Source organism: Struthio camelus, chromosome 3 (assembly GCF_040807025.1).
Source record: "Struthio camelus isolate bStrCam1 chromosome 3, bStrCam1.hap1, whole genome shotgun sequence".
Taxonomy (NCBI): domain Eukaryota; kingdom Metazoa; phylum Chordata; class Aves; order Struthioniformes; family Struthionidae; genus Struthio; species Struthio camelus.
Window position 1 is genome coordinate 24,699,099 of NC_090944.1, and position 27,051 is coordinate 24,726,149.

The window sequence follows — 27,051 nt, forward strand, 5'->3', positions numbered from 1 at the left end:
CATCATGTCAACATACCTGACTTCCACCAGAGCTTCGTGGGCTCTTAAACGACCTCCCTCCTGTAGCCCCTGTCTTGTTTGGGGGCCTTTTGCCAGTCAGCGGTCTGTGCCGAGGCTCTCCAGCAGTGCCATGCTGTGCCATGCCATGCCATGCTGGCGCTGGAGAAGGCTGTGCGCTGGGTGCAGCGCTCATCAGCCCCCAAGGCAGCCCGCCCCATGGGGCAGAAGCAGATCCAGCCAGGACACTGCTGTGGCGGAGGCTGCTGCAGGAGCGGACATCTGTGCAGCAACCAAAACTGCCTCACCAAAGTGTAAGGTGATACCAAGAGAGAGACATCAAGCTCTCCAAAGTTAGAAAGTTGCTTAAATTAGGGTTTCCCTGAACCAAAACCAGTTTCCTTTTATGTAGGTGTGAGAGAGTCTTTAATGCTTTTCTAATGCTTTTAAAAAATATTTATTTTAAGGCTAATCATATAGTATTTTTCCACTGGGCAGGTGCGAATTGAGATTTTTCATTTGTAATGCGGTGTAAACATGGCTGGAATTGCATAGTGCAAGGCATGTATGTGGCCTGTCCTCCCCAAACTCTCAAGGCTGGGGAGGATTCTATTATCCAGAATAGGAATAGAGCCTCTAAAAATGTTGGTGAGACTTCTTTCTGCGTGGTTTTTTCCTGCTTTGGCTAAAACTTTCTCAAAAATTCATCCTAAGGAAAAGCAGCAGCATGGAAAAATTCAGCCTAGATACTTATTTTAAGCAATTGAAAAAGAAAGTGTTATAAAAAACCATGTCTAATAATGTGAATAAAAAGCACCCTTTTTTATTTACAGCAATAAGCACTTACTGCCCTTCTGGGATCTCTGACTTTATCACCAGCCTTCCTAACAGTAACACAGTCTGGCTATACTTAAATTATCATTACTGCGTCATGTCACAAAGGGCTATGACAAGAGTGCAAGAGGGATATTCGGGAAACTGTCTCAGAAGACATAAACTTAAGGGGAAGGAGATGCTGAGTCACTGTGTTAATGCTTTCTACTTCTTTTCCTTGGATTAGCAGGCTTTTCCTGAGAGCGACAGGCCAGAGGCTCGGTTGGGAGCGTCCCTCGGAGCTGGCACGTTAGCTGATGGATGGGAGCTGGGGGCAACTGCTCAGCCCAAAGCATCTGCCCTGCCTGGAAATACTGACTTGTGCGTTGCAGCAGCTTCTGGAAGCGCCGTGCCGATTAGCCGTAAGCGCTGTACAAACGCACAGTGAAGGACAACGCCTCCAGCGCCACCAGCGCTCACGGGGCGAATTCGCTGACCAGCCAAGGCGGGAGCGAGAGGGGGGCGAGGAGCGGGGAGGAGCGGGGCGCCGCAGCGGGCTCCCCTCGCCCCGTGCGCGGTGACCCCCTCCCCGGCACCCGCTGCCAGCCCGCTGGGAACGGCGGGGGGAAACCAGGCAGGTTAAATTATACATTCATGGTGCTTTAGACTTCCTCAGAGGTAGGGACAACGAAGGCTGTCGAGAGGCACCCGAGGATTGTTTCCTGGTGAAGACAAAGAGGAAATTATTATTTTTGCAACTTCAGCAGGAACTCTTTCTCCCTCCCCTCCTCCCAGCCCGGAGAGGCCAAATCTGTCCACTCGGACGGACACGTACAAAACCGGGCTTTGGCAGATTGTAATCACTGGCTCTGCCGGGCGCCGGGCTCTGTTGGAGGTAGTCGCAATCAGGATCGCTTTCATCTCACGCTGGGAAAACACTGGCCACGTCTGCAAGTCCGACACCCTCCCTGCCAAAATCCATACGCAGGGTACAAAAGCAAAGAGAGCTGATCTGGGGCGGAAGGAAGAGCGACATTTTACCAGAGATACTAAAAAAAAAAAAAGTATTGTGCTTCTCCACTGTTTCCCCATAGCAGTTTTTGGGGGGTTTTCTGGCCTGGTAGAGCTCAACAGGAGATGGGCGGCTCTGCAGCAACCCGCTCACGGCTGCGCATGGCCGTCGCACCGGGAGCACGGGCTCCGCTAGCGAAACCGAGGAGAAATAATTGCACACCCAGCACCAACCGAGCGGGCAAAGCACAGGAGAAAAAATGCCTCTGAGCGCTCCCGCGGATGCCTCTGGCCACGGCGAGGCTCGAACGCAGCCGGGCCCAGAGGCCGAACGGAGGTGCCGGCGGCCCCGCTTCCTCCGCGCTCAGCCGCCGCACTCACCTTGCAGCGGGAAACGCATTGCTTCAGCTTCGGAGATGGCCCATCCACAGGCGCTGCTGCACGACTGCAAAACAAAAACCCAACGCAAAGCAGCTGTAAATATTTGAGCGGCAGTAGCCCGGCTGCGGTAATTGCACGTCTCGTGATACGCGCCCCGGCCAGCGCCGGCCGTGCCGCAGCGAATTAAGCAGCTCGGCAGAGCAAGGGTCAGCGCCGCGCTCGCGGGACCGCTTGCCTGCCCGCAGGCCAAGGTGAGGGGAGGCCGGGGAGCGACCCCGTGGCGCCCGCTGCCCGCGCCGGGGGGAGAGCGGGGCCGACGCTGGCGGCTCCCCCGCGGGCCGTGGCCCCGGGAGGGAGGCAGAGGCAGCGGCTCCGCTCGAGACGAGGGGGGATCCTCGTGGCTCCGAGGAGATGATTACACGGGAGCCCCATCCCAGCGAGAAAACGAAGCCGTCTGATTACCGCCCCCCAGAGCGGCGCGAGCCCGCGCCGAGCAGCCCGGCGGAAGGGATCCCGCAGGGACCGGGTCGGCCACCACGGCTGAGCAGCAGCCACGCGAGAGGGAAAGAAACCGATCGCTCGGGAGCGATCGCCCCTGAGCCCGGCCGTGCCGCGGTGTGCCGGGCGGCGCGCGAGCCCCAGGCCTGCGGCAGCAGCCTGGCACAGCCGGACGCGCCGGGGAGAGCTGCGGCTCCTCGAACCGCGCGCGCCTTTAGGCCCTTCGCTTGCCGAAACCGTCACCTCTGTTCAGCTTCTTAAAATCCAAATCCAAAAGTGACGCTGTAAACGTCTTCGGCCTCCCCGCTGCCCCTCAGGCGTAAAAACGCGCGAGGTCGGGTTGCAGTTTTCTCACTGACAAAACAACGGTAGGGAGCTGCTGTCCCATTAAGGGGGAGCAGCCTGGCAGGCAAGAGGCAATTCAAAAAGCAATAGCTTTTACGATGTTTGCTGTCACCGCCTTTATAACTGTCTCCTTTTGTCCCACACAATTACCCACATTATCCGGACCCGAGGCCTTTTACGTGGCAAGTCTCGACCAGCCCTTTCTACAAGCAGCCAAGAGCTTGTTTTTAAGCACAAGGAGCAGCAGCGAGGGGGAGAGGGAGGCCTGGTTTTTGGATACGCCGCCGTCAGCAGCCCACGCGGGTGCGGGCCCTCGGCGGCTCGTGCCGTCTCCTCGGCCCGGTGCTCGCAATGCCGGCTCTCCACAGCGAGCTGTCGCCAGCGGAAAGGCTTTCCTCGGCACTCAAAAGCAAAGCTTTTCATGGGAGAAGAGTCACAGAGCAATGACTGCGGAGACGTGACCTACGGAGCTGACCACGGAGCGATCCCTTGTACTTTATTTACTTATTAATGTTTGCAACGCTCATGTAATTATTTACTGAAAAAGAAAAAGCAAGCAAACTTCACCAGAATAAAATTAAAAGTGGCTTCACACCAGCTCTTGGGAGAAAGCCGGCTGTGCCGCCCGGCTGAGCGGTGCAGGACCATACACGGCCGGTGCCCGGCCACCGCGGTCCCTGGGTGCTGCGGCACGGAAACAGTGCCCTGGAGCTGCCTTACCTCGGGTCGCCCCGAGCCCTCCTGACCCCAGATACTGTCCACAGAGTCCAGCCTCGCCGGGTTTCCAGGTCACCGCTCCAGGAAGAGAGGAGACGTGGCGGCTGTAGCGCTCACAGCTTCCCAAGGGTTGCCAAACAGCTCTTCTCTTCACTTGAGGGAGAGACAGCTGGTCTCGACCAAACCTTATCTGCGGCATTTCCCTGCTTCTTTCCTCCACATCCCAAAACCATCGTGGGCTGAGATCCGTTCTCCGGGGTACAGATCCTCTGGCTGTGGCTCACGGTTTCTTCTCCTTTTCTCCCTGTGCTCCAGGCAACTTGCTGGTTACCTCAGCTGGTCCCAGCATTGCACAGAGGCAGGCAGATGGGCAGGACAGCTAATGCTAAAGCTTCAGGGATCACAAACCCACCTCCAAAAAGTTTATCAACCTGTGTGTTGACCCAAAATGTTGTATGATTTTTACAGGGCTGACTGCCCCAAGGCCTGGGGGAGTTCAGCCCGGCTGCAGGAGCTATGCTTTTGGTGCCTTGCCAGCCCCAAAGTCACTTCCAGCTGCGCTTCCTGCCCTCCCAGCCACCCTCTCCACATCTGACCTTACTGAAGCTCGTCCTCACTGGCCCCCTGCACCTTTTCCCGCTCCCTCTGCCTCAGTTTCCCTCTCAAACCCCTCCTTGCCCTGACTCCTAGATGAGCAGCTTTACCGAGTGCAGAGCAAGGCTCCAGCCTGCAGGATGCACGCAGGGCTGAACTGCTGGGGTCTGCCTTGTTCCCACAGTGCGAGTCTCCTGCTGGAACCCCAACATGGCTTCGCCTGCGAGCAGCAGCTCGTGGGACTGCCTCTCTTGCCAGGGCAAGGCCCCAGCCACAACCAAATCCATGCAGCTCTCAGGAGAATAACACAGAGGGAGCAACCCCGCAGGCACTGGCGCAGAGGAGCAGCTAGGTGATTGGGACATCTGCGGCCAACTTGCCAAGCAGTGACTGATGCACCAAAACTGCTGCATCATGGCATTTATCCGTGCAGGCACGAAGCTGCTCGCCCGCTGACAGCTCTGGGCTGGCAGCTGGGCTCTGCCTGGGGCAGGTGCCTGACTGCAGAGCAGGCAAGCCAGCTCAGGCAGGGCTGTACTCACTTTGCCCCACCACCGCTGGTGCAACCTCAACGGCTTTACAGAGGCCAGGGCTCCTGCCACCTCCTCCCCTTGCATGCCGGGGAGCACCCAGCAGCGCCTTTGCAATGGGAGAGGTGCAAGGCTGCAGGTCTCGTGATGCAGTGAGAAATAGATCAGTCACCTGGAGTCAGAGCCCTTCTGGCTTTTCTCAGCTGCTGGAGATTGACACTTGAGTGTCCCCTCGGAGGCAACTGAACACACGGACTCAACACCATTGCTGGGGAAACACTACACCCTGTTCCTTTCCCCCCTTCAGATTTCACTCCAATTCCCAGCAACCGATGCAGCTGCAGCAGCCGTCCTGTGCTCTACCTCTCCCTGCCTACGACACCCGGAGCTCAGGTGTCACCTCAGCTACCATGTCCACCCCACGCCAGCCCTGGGCCCTGCCACCCCGAAGGTTGTGATCTCCCTCAGGGGGACTGCTCAGACAGCAGCTACAACCAGGTGACCGGAGACCCAGCTTTGACACTTGGACATCAGGGCACCTGCTGCCCAAAGCCTGTGCTCTTCCTGGGGTGTCACAGCCCCTGGCAGCCTGGGCCGGCTGTGAGGCTTGGAAGCCAAACTCTCCTTCCACCCTTGGAGGGGGCCTCTGCCCTGCGCGTGCCTCTGACCAGCAAACAAAAGGCCAAGTTCGCCACTCTGCAGGCCAACGCCAGGCACATCTATTTACTCAGCATGTTGTCCAAGAGAACCAGTGATACAGCAGGAGCACTGCAATTTAATGCAGTTGACACTGCTCACCAGATTGCTTTCTCGGGTATATTTGTGCATGTATCTGAAGCGTGCAGGATGGACACATTTGAGACATTGCAAAATAAATAACACTTAATCTACCAGGCATGCCATCAATTCAGAGACTGTGTGCACAGGAGAAGGGATCGATGGGATAATGGAATATAGCCCTGCGCAAACAAGAGATCGCAAAGTGCAACAGCACCTGCCACAGCAGCTACTGAAAACTATCCAAAAAGGAAAAAGCCAGAAAAGCCTTCCATGGTTCCGTGAACTATGCAAAGCTATCCAACCAAGGAACAAGCAGCCCTGGGGGTGCTAAGTAGCATAGCCCAAGAAGAAAAAGCAAAACAATTGTTTGGGGAGACCTCATACTTTATTAGACCAATTCATTTAGCTGAAGAAAAAATAAACACGAACCACACAGAGGGGCATATAAGCTTTGTGCTCTTGCAAAGTCTTGAAGAAAATCTCTTGCAATTCATTTTAATAGACAAAAGACCCCTGGTGGGAACTGAAGACTGCTGCAGAATTCAGATTTCCCATATGAAGAGATGAAATCTTAAAAGCTCAACTGAGTATTTGTTATATTAGAGCCTCAAATCACACCCTAAGGACATAACCAAGATTTTCCTGTGAGGCTGACTGGTTTGGGAGTTCAAAGTTGCATCTTTAGAAATTTACCTTTGATCTAGTGTGATTCTCCTCTGCAGATAAGAGCTACTTCAAACACACATTTTCCTTTAATTCACTTGATTAATAAAAAAAATGAATGATGAGGTGGCAGGAGGAGGAAGGCGAGATTGTGTAAGCATACATGCACGCACACCACACCACCTTTGGAAGAAGATGCTTTCAAGTGCCCAGGAAAGAGGCGGTAGTGCTGGCTGCGATTTCACAACTCACAAGAAATGACCTGCAACAGGTCCAGGGTCACGCTGAAGTTTTCTGCAAGGCACCACCCTGCTACAGCAATCTGACTGTATGTCGGCTAACCACCACTCAGCTGTGGTATCTGTTAAAGGGTGCCAACGCAGGAGATGAAGCATGCTGCATCGCTCAGCACTTCAACGCGTTGCCTGTACCTCCCCCAGGGCATCCCAGGATTCACCTTCAGAGCAGGGAAGATGACTACAGTGCTCGACTGCCGCCTGGCTGACAACACACGTGGAGCTGGGTGAGGTCCTGCAGCATCTCGCTACACTCGGGAGACAAGCTCCATGAGTGCACATTGCACAAAGAACTAGAATATTACATGCATTTTTCTAGTCCAAAGACAATTCTGCCACCTATGCTGTTTCACACTGAGCCCTGGGCCTGCCTACACAAGACAGGATGTCTGAGGAACAGACGATAGGCCAGTGGCGGTATTTCAAGATAGCTGAAGGAGTGACGGCACAGCTGAAGAATATATGGAGTTCAAAGGCTGTCACAGCTGCACTAAAACAAAAGGCTTGTTGAGACATTTTCTGAACAGCAAACAACAGAGAAGACAAATGCCTCTTTAGACACTAGAGCAAAGGCAGCAATAGGATTACCCTCAAAAACTAGTTTGGACTTCATTCAGGTGTTCTCATCACCGTAAAGTCAACATCCATGAGTCCATAGGTGATGGCAGGAGGAGGAGTGTCATTTACCCACAGCTCCTCCCAGAAGGCACCAATCCTTCCCGCTGTACAGGCTAGCGATTACAGGAGATAATATCATACCAGAGACAGAGACTGGAATCACTGCAAACATCTCAAGGAGAGACCCGTAAAGGTTGTCACCATGTTGCACAGTCTTAGTGCTATCTGTCTGCAGGGACAACACAGGCATCCAGCCACGCATCCCTCTTGGCATCTGTTGCTCTCCAAGCCAGTTCACAAGCTCCACCACCTGCAACTCTCTCCCCACACAGCCATTAGATACCTCATCTGCTACTGCACTGGAAGGCAGTGTCCCAATGCTTTCATTTAAGCTCTAGTGCCAGCACAGACTGTCTGGCACTACAAACTCACTACCCATTTGAGCTTACTTATGGGTTTCCTCTTTGGTAAATTTTTCCTTCTCCCCCTCTCTCCCCCCCCCCCCACTTTATTTCAACACCAAAGGGAAGAATTCTAGTGAAACAAAATGCCACACAGCTTCCACACACACACACAGAAATTCAGTGGGTAGCTTGAAGTCAAGCAGGAAATAAAAATGGAGTCTGACACTAATTATTTCTTATCAGGGAATAGCAGCCAGCCTCCTATTGGGAATGTTTCTGTACTTTGCATAAGACAGTGAGCAAGATCACTTTTTTTGTTTTATAGATCCTCTGTCAGTCAAAGGAGGAAAAAAAACCCAAGAGGGGTGGAGGGAAAAAATGTGTTTACTGTATAAAAGACTCATCATTAGAAATGAACATATAAAATGTAATAGCTTGGTTTAAAATACATTTTCAATTAAAAACAGCAGGCAAAACAAAAAAATCAAGTTTCATAAAACATACATGACATAGCTGCTACTGTTATAAGACCCGTGTCCCAGAATATCTTATAGTGGAAAACAATTGTCAAATTTAGTTCACATACTTCATTAAACAGTAAGAAGAAATAATGTTCGTGTCCATTCTACCTCTATGGAAACTCTAAATCTACTTCCCTGACCCTAGACCAAGTTTCTGTAATAAAACTTCCATTTTTCAATAAAAATGTGTAAATATATATGTATTTCTATGTATCATGTTTAAAAATTCCCTTGCCATAGTTAAGATTATTCCCCATAATTCATGAATGGAAGCCCAAATGGCAGGTTCATATCAGCTTGGTATATATCTAATTGCTGCCCTGCTCTGCAGATCGTGGATTCCTACATGGGATTGCATCTGCATGCACAGTCTCCCCAGTGCTGTGCAGGAGAAGCTACAGGCTCACTTCTCTCCTTAGGTTTCAAACCTACAGGCTGCTTCCACACGCTCGCAGTCCTCGCTGTAATCATGCGGCATTTGCTCAACGCCAGCCCAGGGAGTTAATCACAGAGCGAACAGAAGAGCACACAGTGCCCAGAATGTCAGCAAGCCTCAGAGCCGGCAATGAAACGGAGGGGGAGGGAAGGAGGGAGGGAGGGGGAATGGACTGGTGAATGAACCAGCTCAGGATTGGTCCAAATACAGATCCTAGAATACTATAATTCATGCAAAAATCAAAAAAGTGTGGGGAGGGATTTCAAGCGGACTTCTAGTCTCAGCACCAAAGCAGAATCAACTATACCTGTGACAGTCCAGAAATACGTTCATCCAGCCTGACTCTAAGGACTGCTGATGTCAAACTCCACAGCCTCTCTAGGCAACCTGCTCTTGTTGCTAGAAAAAACACTTTTCAATGTGTAACCTGAATTTCTGCAATTTAAGCCCACTACTTCTATTTGCAATGGACTTGGAGAACATTTTCACACATTTGAAGGCTTTGCTTTCTTCAGTCTCCCCTTCTGAAGACGACGCCTCACCACACAACTCATCCAATCCTTCCTCACAGGCCACATTCTCTAGAGTACCAAGCAGTCTGGCCACTCTCCCGGGGTATCAGATAGACCTGCACCCTGCTTGAAGGGCAGGGCTCAAAACTGGGGACAATATTCCAGCTGAGGTCTTAGTAATGCCAAGTAGAGCAAAAGGCTAGTCTTATACTTTTTGCAGGCTATGCTCCTGTTTATACAACTCAGTGTGGCATGTGCCTCCTCCTCCCTAACAGCATCACATAGCTGACTGACATTCAGTTATGATTCAACCACCTCCAGATCCTTTCCTGCAGGACTGCAACCAAGGCAGTTGGTTTTCAGCCTGCATTGGTGCTGATTGTTCCTTCCTGGAAGCAGGACTCCACATTTGTCCTTTCCGAATTGTATCCTGCTTTTCTGGACCATTTCTCCAGCCTATCCAGATCATTCACATCCTACACAATGTGCATGCAGCTCTTCCCAGCTCTGCGTTGTCTGAAAGTTTTATAAACCTCTTCCACTACCAAGATCATTGAGTGAAAACGTGAGTGATACCAGACTCAGCACTCATCCTTATCTCTGCAAGTGATGGTCACATTCCACCCTGTGATTCAGGTTTTGCCTTAGAGATGAGTTGCCATTTACCTCTCTCTCTCTCCCTTGCAACTAATCACACAGTGCCTCTGCTTCATAAGCACAAACACCTGATGAGTAAATATTTTACAGTCTACGGTAGAGTGGCAGTTTTTGAGGTTTTCAGCAATCCCTGTTGCCAAGTGGGACTACACTCAGGATTTCTGCTCCCAGCTGCCCTTTTTTGGTCTCTCCCCCTCAGCTTGATGCCTTGTGATGTACACGAGGAACAGTGCCCTTGCCAGCTTACAGCCCCCGTTTCCCTGCTACTGCTTGGCTTACCGCACTGGGATGTGGCCTTCCTTTCTCAAAGGTCAAGTTGTTGACATCCTAGGACCCTGCACACGGGAACGCATGGGTTCACCTAGCCTGAGCTGCTGTGGCCGGCTGTGCTAGACTCCACGGAAAGTTTGCAGGAGACTGAAGTATGCTGCTACACAGTAATTCACCATCCACGCGAGTTTCTTTCTGACCCTGAGTCAGATTGAGTTTTCAAGTAACCTTGAGTACTGAGATTTCAAGGAAACTGCACATGCTCTTCTTGGGACCATCCTCTCAGACTTGGACACCCAGACCACCTCCAAGAGTAGCAGTAACACAGCCATTTCAGAACTCAAACTGGCAGCTCTTAGCAGAAGCCAGAACTACCATCACCTGCCTGAACAGAAGGGTTTAGAAGAAAATCAGTACCTTTTCTTCCATGTAGGAAAATACATGCTGAACAAGTAGGTCTCTGTGCGTTCTTTGAACATACAAGCGCGTGCTCACCTTTGGTGCATGTTAAGGGTTTGTCCGTTTTTAAATAACTACATTAAATATTGGTTTTTCTCTGTATATGGCATCCTTTTAGATGGGCTTCATTGTATATATTCACCGTATATACATGAACATCATATTTTTTATATATTATATATCACTTGTATGTACACATTTACAAACCTTCAAAAATATATTGCACTTATATACAATATAGCTTCATCTGACGAGTTCACACAGTTACTAAGGCGGGTTCTTCATAAGCAAGGCAGTTTTACATTCCCCCCAAATTAACCAAGTGATTTCAACAATCTGCCCTGTTCAAGAGTAAACATTGTAAAGTCTTTCTCCAACCTGCATGCAATTCCTACTAGTATCAAGTAGTAGTTTTGCAGCTGTATCTAGCAGAAAATAGTCCAATAAAACGTTATTAGTTGACGACAGGCTCAAACATGGATACTGAATAGATAAATAAGATATCACCACTCTAAAAAGCCACCATCCAGAGGTTTTTCCCCCTCCAGTATTTACTAGTGTTTTATACATGCTCTCTATTTAATTCCTGATCTTTGCTTGCTCATTTCAAGTGCAAATAAGGTCATGAGCATTACAGTGTTCCTTGGAAAGAACAGAAACAAATGTATTAAACAAAAACACTGCTCTGATTCCCAGAAGAAGTCAACACCTGGCTTTCTTCTGGAGCAGATGATTAGTGTTTTACCCAACATACTACATTATGGGAAAATGTTCACTTGAGACCTTCGTTTAAAAATCCACAGAGGATCAATGATCTTAAATCTCAGTGAGAGTGAGCTTGTAAGATCCTCCAACTTCCTCAATCTGCAACTGGAAAGTATCTTCATTAGAATAGTGCTTCACAATGTTATCATCCATGTTGACCAGAATTCTGGGAAAAGAAAATAAAGGGGGAAAATATTAAAGTTCCAAATGAGAAAAATTAGCAGAGCTACAGTCAATCTCAGTAACTCAGGATCTCTGCTCACCCATCTCTCTGACCCATCAGTTTCTAGCAGATCTGGCTTACTTCGGGTAAGTAGCTATCAAGGCTTGCAGCTACTTTCATGATCTGACAGAAAGCATCAAGTCTAGCTCTAGAACCAGGGAGGGAGACTGAGCTCCAAACTGGCAGAAATGCTTTTGAAGCTGGAGGCACTCAGACAATCCTTGGAGCTCCGAACTAGTTAGTTTGATGGTTATAAATAATTAGCACAAAATCCTGCAAAGCTTGCAGTGAAGCTGCTGATCCCTGTGTGCATATGCAAGGTTCGCAGGGGTCCATACCCCAACACCATCCCCAAGATAAGCTCTCCTTAGCGGTGGTTTAGTTACCACCGATTCAAAGCCTTTGCAGCTATTTGGTAAGGCTGGTTTGGTAATTCTGCTCTGAATGTACAGCTCTTCAATATATATTCCAAAGCTGCTTAAAGGACTTCCTGTACAAAGGGGCTTCAGGAAAGAAGGCTAAAAAACTGAAGCAAGTTCAGAGAACCACGATGATTAGAGTTCAGACTCTTCCCCCTCTCACAAGCTCAACTCTGGTTCAAATAGCAATTAACTTGGAGAAGTCCTGTCGCCTGTATTTATACAGGAAATCAGACTACATGTTTCTTTAGGACCTTTTCTGTCTTCTGCTCTGTGAGTTACACTGGAACAGGATTAGCACATTAGTGTATGTGTGTGCACACAAAGGCATTTGCACATGTAAAGCGTGTGGAGGGATTACAAAGCAGATTTGTCTAGAGGCTTGAAAAAAGGAGTTATTCTCAGACTGTTGTTGTATAGGTACATACTCACCCTTTTTTACATTTTTTGAAGATTTTTCCTATTTTATCAAAAGGAACATCGTACTTGTCAGATATCTAGAACAAAAGAAAGCATTTGTGAAGCAAGGAGACTGCTAGCACCGCCTTCTACTTTGTAGAGGAACAGTGAAAGGTCTGCAAATCAAAATAACTGCTCCATCCTAAGGTACATACTAAATCCTGAACTATAATATAAGCACAGTGATGAGAAGCCATCCTCTGTGGAGCCTGCTGACTTCAATAAAAAATAAAAATAAAAGTGTTCTAAACCTGGCCACTGCCTTTTCATATTGCAAAATGCTCCTAAAAAAGAAAAAAAGAAGAACAAAAGACCACCCTATACCCTGGTTCTCATTTTCTGTTGGCTCTCCGTGCTCTTTAGCTCACTGAAAACCATTTTTAAATTCAATGTCAGAGGGATCAGGTGCAAGCCAGTCACTACAGCGGCCAACATAGGAAAAAAAGCAACCAAGGAAAGCACTCTGCTGGTAAAGAGAAAAAGATCAGAAAGGCCTCCCTTGCCCAGCAGAGTGACCTCTCTGTGAAGTCACAGCCACTACACGTGGCCCTCGATTGTACAAACCTCCAGAGTCATAAGGTCAGTGTCCTAGGTCTGATTTGCTTTGGCAAACTGCTGTCACACTGACAACAAGCACCAAACCAATATGTTGGTTCAGAATAAAAAGGTGTAGGAGGTCTCTCCTGTCTACGTTTGCGATCTCTTCGTTGCCTGCTTTAAGAAATCTGAGTGAAACAATAAGCTGCAGTTTCACTTAAGGACAGGGAAAGGGAGGATTTCCACGGCCTTCATTCCTTCCCTGCAGTAGTCCTCATCTCAAGCCTTCTCATGCTGGCAAAGCCTTATGCCTCAGCACACTAACAGTAACAGCTCACAGCTACTGGAGCTGCTCCCAGTAATTACACATCAATAAAATCCTCTTCTGCCTCTTATTCCTCACCCAGGTTTTTAGAAGAGAGCGATCTAAAAAAACTTTGCAATCCAAAGTCCCGCACCTAGGAGAGTCTCATGTTTCAGAGCCATTTCTGGGTCCCAAAGCTACCAACAATACCCAGCTGTACAGCCCTAAAGCCTCTGTCCTCCGAGCCTTGACAAGGCATTAGTCACAGAAAGAGACAGCCAGAAACATCAATTTTGAACTTGTGCCAAACATTACACCATTCCTCAGAGTTAAGCTCTATATTTCCTTTGTAGCCTTACAGCAGCAGGGGTAGCGGAAGGCTATTTTGGAAGTCAAGTAGCAGAGACTATTTCACGGATATGCATGAGGATATATAAAATCCTTCAAGCACACTGAGAAACTGGGACTTTTCTTCTTTAAAGAAGAGCTCTTTACAGGCAAGTTAGGAAGGGAGAGGGGCAGGCACCTGAACAAGGCTTGGAAAGACTGAAATAAACTCAAGTCACGGAAGCCATTCTGGAAATCATTCCATCTTCTAATTTAAGTTTTATCTCTGATATGAGGGACCGTCAAAGTAGGAGTCTGCTGACTGCTTTTGACATAACTAGGAAGAGACAAACAAAGCTTTTCATGCAATTTGGCCAAAAGAGAACTCGCATGACAAGCAAACCTAGAAGCCTGTGTTTCCAGTATGGAAAGACATTCATTCTGGACTAATTCAGGTATCCAGTACTCAAGCCTGATCCAAGCCAGGAAACATCTTCCTATTAGCTCCTATGACTGCCTGGTGTATTACAACTGAATAGCCAGGGATTACACAGTCACTGTTTCCTAAACCAGAGTCAAGGACTGTAAGACAGCCTTATTACTTACAGCTTCCATTAAACCTTTCAGAGAGGGTGTCTTCAGCATAAGTGCATCAAAGACTTCCTCCGACTCTTTTCGGACATACAGCAACACTGGAAAACAAATGAGAGAGATGAATTTACTGCACAATCGCTCCTCAAAGATCTGTATACAGTAGTGGCTAAGTATGGAGTAATATACATTAAAGATGTCAGAGGAAACATGCATAGCTAGGCTAGCATGAAACATACTTTTTGCACATAGAAATACTGCATGTTCATGCATTGAACATCTTTATTGTCAAAAGACTTTCGCATTTTTCTCTATTGGATATTTTCTCTATTATTTCATAAAAGACTATATTTGAAACACAAATGAAGAAAGCAAAACACAGAGCTTTGAGCCTCTAGGGTTCTACCTATCTCACAGGTCACCTGCCATAAGACTGCACAATAATACAGTCCAACAGATGCCACCTTCTCATTTCTAATCCTTTATTGGTACACTCCCCTACTCCTCTTACACAGTCTCATCTCTCCTACTTTCCCTTGCCATGTTCCAGTAACAGTCATATGCTCCAGCTGACACAATGCAGATTTAGTTAGAAAAGGAAAGAAAGAATAAGAAACTCAATCAGGTAAGCATCCCTGGAGTTCTCAAGCTTGGCAGACAGTCACTGTACGTAACCACCAGCCTTGTTAACAACTGCATTAAGACTGAGAAATAAGCCAGAAGAGCAAGGAAGCTTGCACTTGAACAGCTTTTGCTGTCTTTAATCCCATCTTCTAACGGCCAAGTATTGCAACCTGGATTGTTTATGAGGGTTGATCAACCACAGCTTTGACACACCTGTGACATAAAACAATTATTGGGGTATTTAAGTCAAACAAGGTGAACTCGGGCCAGCACAGCGGCCTGATGAATTACTGCTAGTGGATAAAGATTTAAGAGACAAGGACAGCATAAAGCCTCTCAGTTACAGCACAAGTGTGACGACAGAGCAGCCAAAAGAAGGATAATCCCATAGGTCTCATTTTATGGCATGCCACAGTAAGAGAAACCATGAGGTCTCGTATCCTTAAAAAATAAAAACAAAAAAGCACAGACACACACACACAAACCTATCCTTCCTTATTGGTTTATCTAGGCTAAAAAAATGCAGCCTATTAAGATTAGGCTTGCTAGTTTTGACTTTAGTCACAGGCACAAGTTTAATTCTTGGCTTGGCATGGTCCTTCCACATGACTGTCACCATGCAGGTAATCCTCTACATAATCAACAAAAGGGACCTCGTCTTTCACGACAGCATGACAACATCAAATTTCATATCGAATAGCAAAGGCTGACAACAGATTTAAAATAAACAAACAAACCGTTCAGTCTGGCTCTCAACTAGGAACAGCTGATTTTCTAGCACTGTGATAGATGCAATAGTTTTGTACCTACAACCAACTCTCGGCATTAATCACCGAGTCCTACAGACTGTTTCCAAAGTATTTTGTACTGGATTAGGGGATGAATTCCCTCCCCCAGTCTGCCATGGAGGCAGTGTAAAGGAAGAGACATAGAATAGGTAAGCAGTTCACCAAAGTTTAGAGGCAATCAGTGTTTGAGCTGGAATCAAAACCCAGGAATTCTCGTAACGCAAGAGATCTAGAGAATTTGACTACATCCTGATATACGTGATTACTACTATACTCAAAGTCAGAAAAATCAGGCTAAAATATACTCCAAAATAAATTTAAATAACTCTTTTTAACCTCACATCTATGTCTCTATCATGATGGACAAACATTCCAACAATTCAGTCTTTGAAAGAAGAAAATAATACCTCTTTTTGGTTCCTCTATTCTGGCCATCTTATTTGGAGTAGCAATAAAATCCTCTTCACCAATGTAAGCTCCTCTCTTCAGGTTGGAGCTGTCATTAATAGAGCAAAAAGTTAGCAGCAGTATAGTTATGGGAACTTAGCTCTCTGCCTGGAAGTAAGACTTCAGTATTCTGAAGTAGCACAGCTCTTACCTTTCACCTTCCAATTCTTCTGAAGCAACAGGAAGGACCTTTTAAAACAAAAAGATTTTCTTGACATAAGCAGGAAAATGAATGCTGATTAGATACCTAGCTAGAACCTCACGTGGCATTCAGTCCTCCAAAAACATTACAAAGGGCTCCAAATTCTACAAAACAAATTCGCATAAGGCCAGGCCCATTTGCTGGGGTAGTATAGTCCTGTCAGCAATACTCTTCCATCCCTCTAGGCTTTACCTGTTAATAGCAGCTTAGCAACAGCTTTGTTTGCATTAACGATTCATTGGCATGGAACAGCAGATGTTTAATAGCATCAAGTTGTTGTTAAGGAAGAGGGAACTTCTGAACCCATGGCAAGAGCTGTGAGGGCAGCTGGATGGCTCACCTACCTGACTAAACCATAAGCCCATTAATACAGGAGATGGTAGGGAAAAAGAGGCTGTGAGGTAGGGAGCCTGCCTTGACTGTAGTGCTAGAAGTTAAGATGCTTCTATCCTAATAAACACTGCCTTCATTTTAGTAAGCAAGTGATACTTTTGCTTAGAATTGTGAACATTTTATCCAGAACCAGAATTCATTTCCTCTTATTATCTTTCAGCCCTGTATCAAATGATACTGGCTCAATCTTCCAAAAGCCAGTAAGCATCATCTTTATCTCTTTACAAAAAGAGAGAACTGAAAGGGGTCCAAAATGCCAAAGAAAGCCAATTAGCTCTTGTATGCTCCTATACAGACTGGCAGAGAGTTCTCTGACAGAGTCAGTAGTAAAGCCTCCATAGGCCCTACTATGGAACGCACTGCAGATTTTCTCCACTATGAAACATGTGGAAAAGTTTGCCCTGAGGATACAAAGTTTATTCTCAATCCCTGTTAGGAGATGAGACAATGCCTTTTAAAAAAAAAAAAAAAAAAAGTAAGATTTATATTATATTAGAGCATGCCAGAAATCTAAACACAGGAAAGTTCAAGATTTTGTAACTTGTTTGCGCTCTGTTTCCCCCCCCCCCACACACACACACCCTCTTTCAGTTTCCTGTCAGCTGGGACTTTCCAGGAACACTGAGGCAGGGTGCTCTGGCAGCCCATCACAGAACTGACACGCTTGCCGGTTCCAGAGTACGGCCTCTCACTGCAGCAGCAGGTTGGAGAGCCCAAGGTCTACAGCAGTTCACCAGAAACCCAACAGTTTTTACAAGAGAAAACCAGCCTGCAGCTAATTCAACAATACCTCTGAACTGGAGATGCTTTGGGAAAATCATTTCAGGTTCAGGGAAATGGGAGTTCACAGGAAAACAGTTTCTTCAGAAAACATACTCCAGCCAGTGCCGCTAGGAGCGATATCTCATTTGAGTCCTCATTTGAGTCCTCATTTGAGACTTGGCCTGTAACTGTTTACAGCATCACTGCAGACAGTTTGGCATTTCATATTTATGCACACACACAACATCCTAGACTCTTTATAGATACATTCCATAGCCCTCTTCATCCCCACACCCACAGGTTTACATACATGAGCACCACGCTGAAGATTTGCAAAGTGAACATCAGGAATGAAGAGGACTGGCTGAGTGTCTAGATCCATGAAGGGCTTGAAGACTGTGATGTCTGTACGCTTGTGCGAGGGAAGCATTGGCACTTTGACTTCAGAAACTGGAAGGAGATTGGAATACAGAATAGTGAAGATACTGACAGGGCTGTGGATTTCCTACATCATTTAAAAGGTTAAACTTAAAACTATTAAAATCATTGAGCAAGGATACACCATGGTCCAGGTAAGAGAGAAAACCCCCTGTGGTAGAGGAAGAGTTTCACCTGGTGAAAAACAAAGATCCAGAGTTTGGACCCTGAGGAAATAGCTTGTGTCAGAGAGAAGTGAGAATTTACTCCCTCTTACCGGGATGTTTGACCTTATTTAAATATTTTTGGCTAGAAAAGTGTCTGACCACTCACCCCAATACAGAATCCCAGGTCTTCTGTGTGCTAAGTGCATTTTCCAAACAGAGGGTAAAAACAAGTCCCCCCACCTTCTCCCTATCCATTCTCTCAAAAGGTCTCTGAATTTCCCCAAACTAGAAAGGCAGAAAGACGACAAACAAGGAGAAGAACTGCATCTCGTCTAGTTGCAGTTTGGAGTCTCAAATAGACAGTATCGCAAAAGCATTAGCACATTAAAGAAATGGTAGCAAATACAGTCACATTTCAAAAGATATGTGGTAAGTGTTGCATCTTGATTCCACATTTTCAAGTTTCAGGTTTTGTTGTTCTCATTATTCATCCAAGTCACCCTAAGCTGTCAGATCCCAGTTCACCCCCACTAGACCCACAAGGATGAGCGTCGTCTCCCACAGAGCACCGTGGCTCTCACAATGCGCTGGCTGAAGTGACAGAACGCACAAAGGCAATGGACATCACCCACAATGCCACGTCCAGGAGGGAGGCAGGCAGTCAGGGGTGCCCAAACTGCAGATCCCACAGCTGGCTGTCACACTTCAAATGTGCCCATGTGGCACTGGCCCCAATTAAAGTTTTCCATTCATTTCCACCGAGTGGAAACATTTAGATTTTGGATTAAACTAACTGCAACCCAAACACTGCACTTCTAACATCTCCAGTGCAACATTTTTTTCTTCCAGACCTCTGATTTCACAAAGGCTGATCAATCCCTTTAAAAATAATCTTGACGCCCCCCCCCCACAATTTCCACTACTCATCCATGCACGCACAGTATTTCTGTTCCTGGAGGTGGCTATAACTGCTTATGGCTTAAAATAATAAACTCCCCATGCAACAGTTAAGCAGCAGTGGATTGTACTTTCCAGGAAAAAAAGAAAAAAAAGAAAAAGGTCATGTTGGGCTAAGCCCAAGCCCAGGAAATTCACACTGAAAAGCAGCTATTGTAAAACTGCAAGACTGTAGAAATCACTATTGAAATTGTGTTTGCCCTTTCCAGGCGTTACACAAAGCGCTGTGTGTGGTAATCTTTCGGGAGTCATTTGGGGCTATTACATTTGTGAAATGCTAACAGTGCGTTAGAGTTACCTTTTATGATGTACTTAAGGGGAGGGGGGAAAAAAAAAAAAAAAACACCCCACACACAGCCCTTTCTGCAACTGCCCTTGAGCAAATGGGTTCCCTCATACCATCATCTTCTTCTGAAGCTGCTCCAGCAGCCAGTACTTGCTGCGTCAGGAAAATCCTGCCCAACAAGCTGTGAAGCAAACGCTTGCTGAACCAGTTGGACTGTTAATAGGCCAGTGCTGACAAGCACACCAAGCAGAGCAAGGGATAGCGTGCACCTGCCTCATGCAAAGGAAGAGCAGGGAGATGCATTTTCCTCTAAGCAGGTTTGTTAATGAGTAACTAGTCATCAAAACATAGGCTCTGTGGGAGTCAAAATACAAAAACCTCCGCAGCAGCTAAAGGAAAGATGCTTGAAAGGAAGTAGCTCAACAGCCTTTATGAACTAAGAGTACTGTGGCCTCCACATCACCTTGACGCATCAAGAAATTATTGGTATTGAAATTATTTAATAGTTTTATTACGAAACAGAAGATTGAGCGTAGGGCTAGGAGACTAGGGGCTCAGTCCCAAGCCTGCTGTGATCTTGCTGCACAGCTGTAAGCACATTTGTAATAGAAGTTAAAATTAAATCTCACCCTCACCATGTCACTTCAGCTGTTACAATATATAACCTAATTAAATATGTAGCAGGACCCTGTTTTGGGCAGGGAGAACTGTGCAGAAGTGAACTCCTAAGTGATCCAGTATGTTGCAAAACTATTCATGGCTCCAAAAACATTGTCTTAAAGCAAAAACTACTTCATAGTAGGATAAAATTTGTCTTATTTATAGGAGAGAGCTACTCCTCACGTTATTTGTCACCAAAATGAGATATAATATTCTAAACACTCACAGAATAATTTCTACTTACAGGCATTCAATTGAGAGCTGGGGTCACTGCATTTGCCTTTTCTTTTGCTTTGTTTTCGCTCTTCATCCCTGATCTTCCTCTCTGCTCCCTGCCAGGCGAGATGAAGGGAGGGGAGGAGAAAAGGTCTTTTCAGTTTGTTTTTTGGCTGCCCAGGCAGGGACAGCAATCCTTGACATTGGCCAGAACAGCCATTATTGAGAGCTGCCCAGTGTTTTTTGAAGTCCTGTCATGTAACGAAACCAGCAACCTTTCCCAATACACAACCACTTGCTTTTCTTTCAAACCAGGTAGGGGTATTATGACAAAAGATAGACAGTTGTTATAGCTGTGGGTATGTGTGGGATAAAATATATCTGAAATGCTTAAAACAATAACAATCTGCAAGTTCTCCCTAATTAGAAGGTGCACTAAACAATCATTAAATCCTGATCTATAAAAAAAAATCAAGCCACACTTAGACCACCTCTCCTCCTAAAGGTGCAAGATACTTACCTGCATGTTGCCCTTGGAATCAGCATTAGCTGTACTAGCCTTTGCAGATCTAAAGCTGTAGACATCCATTAGTTTAAAGTAAGCATTACTTTTTCTCCTTTTATGAGTGCCAGGCTACAGTGGAATCCACAAATAGCTAACTGGGTACTTGCCCACACACTTCCTGACCCTCTAAACCAAGCAGCGGTGGGGAGACATACGTGTATTCCGCAAGGCACCAGCGGGTAGCTATGATGGAGGGAAAGAGGGACGAATGGTTTGTCTGAGGCTGTGGACTGTAACTCCACACACTGGAATCATGCTTGCTTCTCCAGCTCTACACAGGCCTCCTGCGCGGCTGTGGGTTAAATCAGGGAGGTCGCGTTGCCAGCTGCACAAGGTGATAAGCCCATATTAGATCCCTAATACTCAATCCTGGTGTTAACATCAGGTCACTGCCTAAACAGGAGCGCACGAGCTCAGTCTGTCTCTGTGTGCCCTCCTGTAAAGCAGGGTAACAGTTACCTGGCCACAGGGGAATTACAGGAAGCCGTTATTTCTTACTCCCACCCCTGCAAAGCTGGCAGTAACACACCTACATGCGTGCACAGTGCTGGGGGGGGGAGAGAAGAGATTAGCCATAGCTGATGAGATGTCAAAAAAACATGTAGCAAGGGGGTGGGAAACAGTGCCTAATGCACAGTGTGTCAAGGAGAAGAGTAATAGGGATTTACCTCACAGTAAATCAATACCCTATGCACAACAGGATGTTATTGCCTGCTGGGTAGCAGAGGGGATGTCAGCACCAGAATTAAAAGGAGAATTAGCCTAAATATCTCATGCACATTAACATCTGTGACCTTCCCCCTCCCAGCTCATAGCAGAGGGGCAAGGAACTTAAGTCAGCTGCTGGAGGAAAAACATAATAATAATAAAGTACTAGTGTAGACACAGCCATTGCCAGCTTAAGACTCAGCTCAGCCCCCAAAAGCCCAGGAATCCAGAAGAAGAGGTTTAAAGTCGATTGAAGCTCCCAGGCTAGTGAAGATGACCCACCCAGACCTCAGCAGAAGTGAGCCTGAATCTATCTGCAACCTCCCCTACCAGAAAGGTTATAACATCTCAGTCTGACAGCAGAAGTGGTAGAAAGATTAGATTTAGCTGCAGTCCTATGTTTTCCATCTTTCACAATAAATCAAAATTCTGCTACTCAAACACTGTGCTACAGACCACCACCATCTTGGTAGCAGATAACATACAAAACGCCAACACAACGCATTTCAGGAAAACCTCCTTGATCCTCCCATGTCACACAGTCACACAATCTTGTTTTAAAGTCAACTTGTTCCAGGTTACAGGGGCCTAGGGAAGAACATCTCAAATCCACATAAAAAACAAAAGTCAGGTTTGACACAGGCCGTTCTGCTACATCTACCAGAGTCAGCAGAGCTCAGCTTGTCACTGACAGAGCCAGGATCAGATACTTCACAGCTGCAGAAAAAATAGGCTAATAAGGAAGTTCTCAACTTCATCACCTAGAGGATAGCCTGGAATGCAAGATTTCACACTCTTGTCAGTATGTTAAACACTGCAGGTGATTTCCCCCTCCCCTTTAAATCTTCCGGTTCTGCAACAGATTCTTGGGCTACAAAAAGAAAGCTACAATCGGGAGCATGCTGTCATTCCTCCCTCCTCCAGAGGAGCCTGGCTTGGTAACAGTAAGTACATGGGGAGATGGTGCAAAGCAGAGTCACTACACAGCCAGAACGCACAGTCAGACCCAGGGTCTTCAGGGCACCGTGGGATCCCCAGCTTCGTTACACACACTGCCTAAGACAGACTTCCACCGAAGATGGGAGAGCTGCTCCCAAGTGCCACTACACATTCACTTTGGCTACAGCTCTGGTATACAGCCTGCAAATAACTGGGTGAGCAGTTGCGGTAGCCTTCCACGTGGCCCGACTTGGAGGGCTTTTCCCAGCGAGCAGCATACCTACAAGGTGCCTGCTTCTAACCTGCAGCTCCAGCAGCTGAGCTGCCAGACAGACTGTCAACAGGGCAGCATAGCAGAGCAGAGGCTTTTTTCCCCTCCAGTGAAATAGCTGGACTGCCTGTCAGCGAGTTTGATGTCTGTACGTTCGAGAAAAGAGGCAGGGTGTTCAGCTGGCAGAGAAATGTCACTGCAGGCAACTTCCACTCCTAATACTCTCCCATTCATGGAAACTAGGGCAAAGGGGCTTGAAGACACAAGGGTGTCAGGGGACACTAAACCAAGTCTAATTATGGCACACCACTCTTGGAAGCAGTCTGAGCTCACGACCCACAGCATGCAGGCTGCCCCAGCGCTGACAGAGGGAGAAGCTGGAAAAGCAATGCTTTTCACAGATCTGCAGGATTGCGGCTTTGAAGTCTTGTTTCTCTGCTGTTGGGTTCACCAAGTAGGTCAGACAGGAAAAGGGAAGCTGCTGTAAGGGAAGTTGCTCTTTACAGGAGCTTTAGCAACTTCTAGGGTGCATTTACCCAGCTGGCGAAAGCAGGACAGAAGGATTTCCCTCCTCTCTTCCCCTCATCCCACTAGGGCAGTGTAGCATGTACTTTGCATCATGCAACTGAAGAGTCTCTATGTTACTATGCATCAACTGCTGCCTCCAGTCACCTCACAACACTTCTCTCCTCCCTGTAGTGCCTCACTCTCCTGTTCTGACCATTTCTAAACATCTCCCAACAGCACTGATCATTGCCATAAGAGTAAAGGCAGGTCCTAGAGGAGAGGCACTAGCTGTGGCCCATGAAACCCTGTACTCAATCTTCTCCTCCCTGGGGGGTGCTTAGCTGAAAGCACTGCTTATACCAGAGAAGCAGGTCTCTCCTTGGTACAGGTCAGCCCCCTCCCTGCATCGCCCAGGTACTGCCAGGGCGAACCTGAACCAAACTTGTGCTGTAACTTCCCAGACAACATTATTACATCTCTATTTAGGCCTCAAAACCACCTATGATTAGAGGAGAGACATTCCTCCTGGGCACAGGCAGGCCCACTTCCACACAGAGAGCGGGGGGAAGAGAGAAACCTACAGTGACATCTAGGCTTGGGCAGCAGCCAATAACTGGGAACAACCAGTAGCAGTTCCCCTTCCCTGACCTAAGCAGGGAAGCTCTCCTCCTTCACTCCATTGCTATGCAAAGGCCACCGCACAACATTAACCAAATTGTCTGACCTCCTGTTGGATACTTACCGATTTGTGCATAAAAATACAAACTATAGAGGATTGTCTTCCAGTGTTCAGGTTCAAAGGCAGTTCAAGCATGCAGTGTAGACCCAGCCTTAATAGGCAAAAGGCTAGAGCAGGTCTACACAGAGGTGTTGGAGTTAAGTAGCCAAAGTATGATCGTTTTGTGCTGGTTTATTCCAAATAGCATGCAGACTTGGCTCCCTGTTAATAAAGCAGGGATAAGCAGCACTTCTACAGAGAAGAGTGGTAACGTGAGGACAAATACATTAATATCTGTGCATATGACAGCAACAATGGTCCTATAGACATTCAAGTTAAGCTGACTGATTACTTCAGATTCAAAGCAGGGCTGTTGCTGGAAAATGGCTGCTCTTTCTGAAATGCTGATTACAGGAGTCTGGAGAGGAAAGCCAGCATCAGGGTTTGTGGGTCAGTATCTGCTGTAGGATTCTGTAGGAACACAGGGCTGCTCACTGGAGTGCTCCCCCAGTGCCAGACCCGGCCTAGGGCATTTGCAAACACAGTTTGATCCAACATGGTAACTAATAACATTCAGCTTGTCAGCATCTATCCCTGGCCCCACCGTCTGGTTCAGGCCGGATCTGAAAGATTGAAACTTCCACATCATTTCAATAGAAATAATGGCACAGAATCATCAGGCATCAACCCCACATTGACCACATGTTCACAGCATGTACAACAGGCAGATTAAATGCACAAAGGTAATCTCCTCTCGCACTCCCCTTCCAATTCAGGTCAAATCAGCAAAGTACCCAGAAGAATAAACCAGGAAGAAAGGTAGAAAAATCAAAAGGAAAATACAGGATACTGTAGTGTTACTGTATAACTGGATTTGTTGAAACTTACAACATAGATTCAAACAGTTTACTTTAAGCTATGTACTGACTGCATGTCTGCCCTTTTATTAACTAACTCACCTTCTTAGAAGTGGTGCAAGCATGTCAGTAATTTCAGTACCATGTCAGTAATTGACTGGACAACTTATAAGTAAAAGATCCCTCCCTTCCCTGAAGCAGGTTTACACTCACTGGTATTCTACAGAATAAAGTTCAATACTACATATAAGACTCCAAGATAATCAAAGAGTTTTAGATGACAGACTCTCCTCAGGCTCATTGTAAGAGAGGGGGTGGGGGGTAGGGGGCCTACAAGACTTGGGCCTGAATAATATCTGGGAGACCCAAGCTTTGTAAGCCTCTCCGTATTATAAAGAAAATAAAAGAACAAGATAAAAAAAGCCAAGATCTACCACACAACAGAGGGACTGGCAAGTCCTTAAGACAGGGCCTTTCTACATACAACAGGAGCAAAACAATATGATAGGGACAGGGTCTCTCCATATAAAAGCTGAGGGAGACACTATGACAGAAGAGCATCAGAGAAAGGGCAGCAACTCTGGAGAACAACATTCATAATTCTGGAAAATTCTTGGTAAAATTCATCACAACAGGAGACTTCTCAGAAGGCACGTGAAGGAAAATGACCAAACAGCCTTATACTGAGGACTACAGACAGCTTCTCCTAGCCACGAAGGAAAGCAAAGAGGCCTCTAAAAACAGAGACAGACAATAAAACTTGGCAGGATGGGTCGGTCAATGGGATACCAGAGCAGGGGCAGGTTGGAGAGGGCTCCATTTTGGGATGTAAGCAGGGGTAGAGCAATGGCTTTGGTAGAAGGACCTTCGCAGCAGCGTCCTGGGGAACGACAAGGCAAGACTGCACAGTACGTGACCAGTGCAAAGCCAGGACAAGAACCGAGAGGGGCGATGACGAGTCCGCTGAGAGCTGTAGCTGCGCAGAGAAGCATTAGAGATCTCACTTGTGAGGAGTCCTTGCTAATGAAGGCAAAGTCTGGATGCAAAGACTGAGAGGCCCTAATCAAATAGGATGCCAGCAAAATAGGAAGCCCCTGTGGTTCACAGGGATCAAAAGAGGGACTGGGGAAGTTGGGGGCAGTGGTCATCCCAGCCTAGAAAGATCTTGGTTGTTCTGGAAATAGCAACACCGCACATTAATTGCTCTGCTCCTTCAAAAATCTGTTCAGAGGGGAACAGGTTATGAAGGCTGAAGACATAATTAGGTTTGCAAAGAGGGGACACTTAAGCTTTTATAACTGCTTTCAGCTCAGCTCCTGCTTTGCTTCTTTTGCAGCCTCAGGTGATCAGTAACTCTGGAAAAGGTGTCTGTTCTCTGAGCGCTAAACATGTTAAGCGGAGCAGTTAAATTACAGCACCCACCTAGCCTATAAATTGGTTTCATTATAGTTCTGTATTTCACAAGAGCACAATGAAAACTGTAACGTATTGCTGTTTGCGAGATGTGCAAAGCTTTTCATTTTCAAAAATGAAACAAAAAAAACAACACTGTAAGAACACACAAAGAAGTTTGAAAGGAGCCACACAACATAGTTTGGGCAAAAACGAAAGCTTCAGTTTGTTCAAATCAGTTGCAATGATTTCTCCTCCTACTGAGGACTAACTCCATTGAGCCTTCTCATGTTTGGAGTGCCAACATTCAGTGTCTTCCTCCACTGACCAACCTTCTTCCAAAGTCAATGCTGACACAGTGCTTGGGAACATTTCTCAATGCTTCACCATTCTGAGAGCAGCAGACTTATCTGAGGTCACGTTAACATCTCTGAGCCAAGCAAAAACAGTTGAAATTTTTTTCTTGCAAAGGCTGAACACATGGAGTTTTCAACGAGTCAAAATAGCAAGTGGCAGAAAAAGAAAGGAAAGAGTCCTTTAAACTGGGGAACAGCCTTTCCCAAAGTGTCACTGCAGACTGACCCCAACCTTACCTTGTCACAGAAGACTTTGATTTGGCAGTAGGCTCTGTGGACTGGTTTGTTACTTCTGTTATTGTAGCTGTAGGTGTCAATTTGAAGATTCAGGGGCAGGCCTTTAACTCCCTTTTGAGAGGAAAAATCTGTGCTGAGGCAGTTCACAGAAATGAAGACCTGCAAAAGAGGAAACAGGTACCCGTCAGCAGAGACGCATAAACTCCTGGCAGGCCACTGAGCAACAGACTACTCAGCGCTGGGATCCAAATGCTGGTCGTCTTCACTACAAGTAGGACCTCTTGAGCTAACAGATAAAATTCACAAAAAGCAGTATTACGTTCTTAATTCTTCACATAAACCAGTCATTGCAGGCAACCAAAAACACTTTGCCAGAGTGAATTTAAACAAACTATCATGTTTCACGAACAATTCCACACATCTTTCCTAGATACTTCTGTCCAAGAGATCTCATT

General features: G+C 46.7%; 1 protein-coding gene across 3 annotated transcripts in view; it reads right to left on the reverse strand.

Annotated features, from left to right (window-relative positions):
* Window positions 1-8,012: 8,012 nt before the first annotated feature.
* The window catches only part of GRHL1 (grainyhead like transcription factor 1), a 99,800-nt gene continuing 80,761 nt past the window's right edge, over window positions 8,013-27,051 (reverse strand). For all 3 annotated transcript variants that reach the window (XM_068937201.1, XM_068937202.1, XM_068937203.1), the window contains 8 exons: window positions 26,597-26,755; window positions 20,075-20,162; window positions 17,654-17,793; window positions 16,138-16,175; window positions 15,947-16,035; window positions 14,143-14,228; window positions 12,342-12,406; window positions 8,013-11,433 (listed from right to left, as the gene is read on the reverse strand). In XM_068937201.1, the coding sequence (XP_068793302.1) occupies window positions 11,319-11,433; window positions 12,342-12,406; window positions 14,143-14,228; window positions 15,947-16,035; window positions 16,138-16,175; window positions 17,654-17,793; window positions 20,075-20,162; window positions 26,597-26,755 (780 nt within the window). In that variant the 3' untranslated portion in view covers window positions 8,013-11,318. The remainder of the gene's footprint in view (window positions 11,434-12,341; window positions 12,407-14,142; window positions 14,229-15,946; window positions 16,036-16,137; window positions 16,176-17,653; window positions 17,794-20,074; window positions 20,163-26,596; window positions 26,756-27,051) is intronic.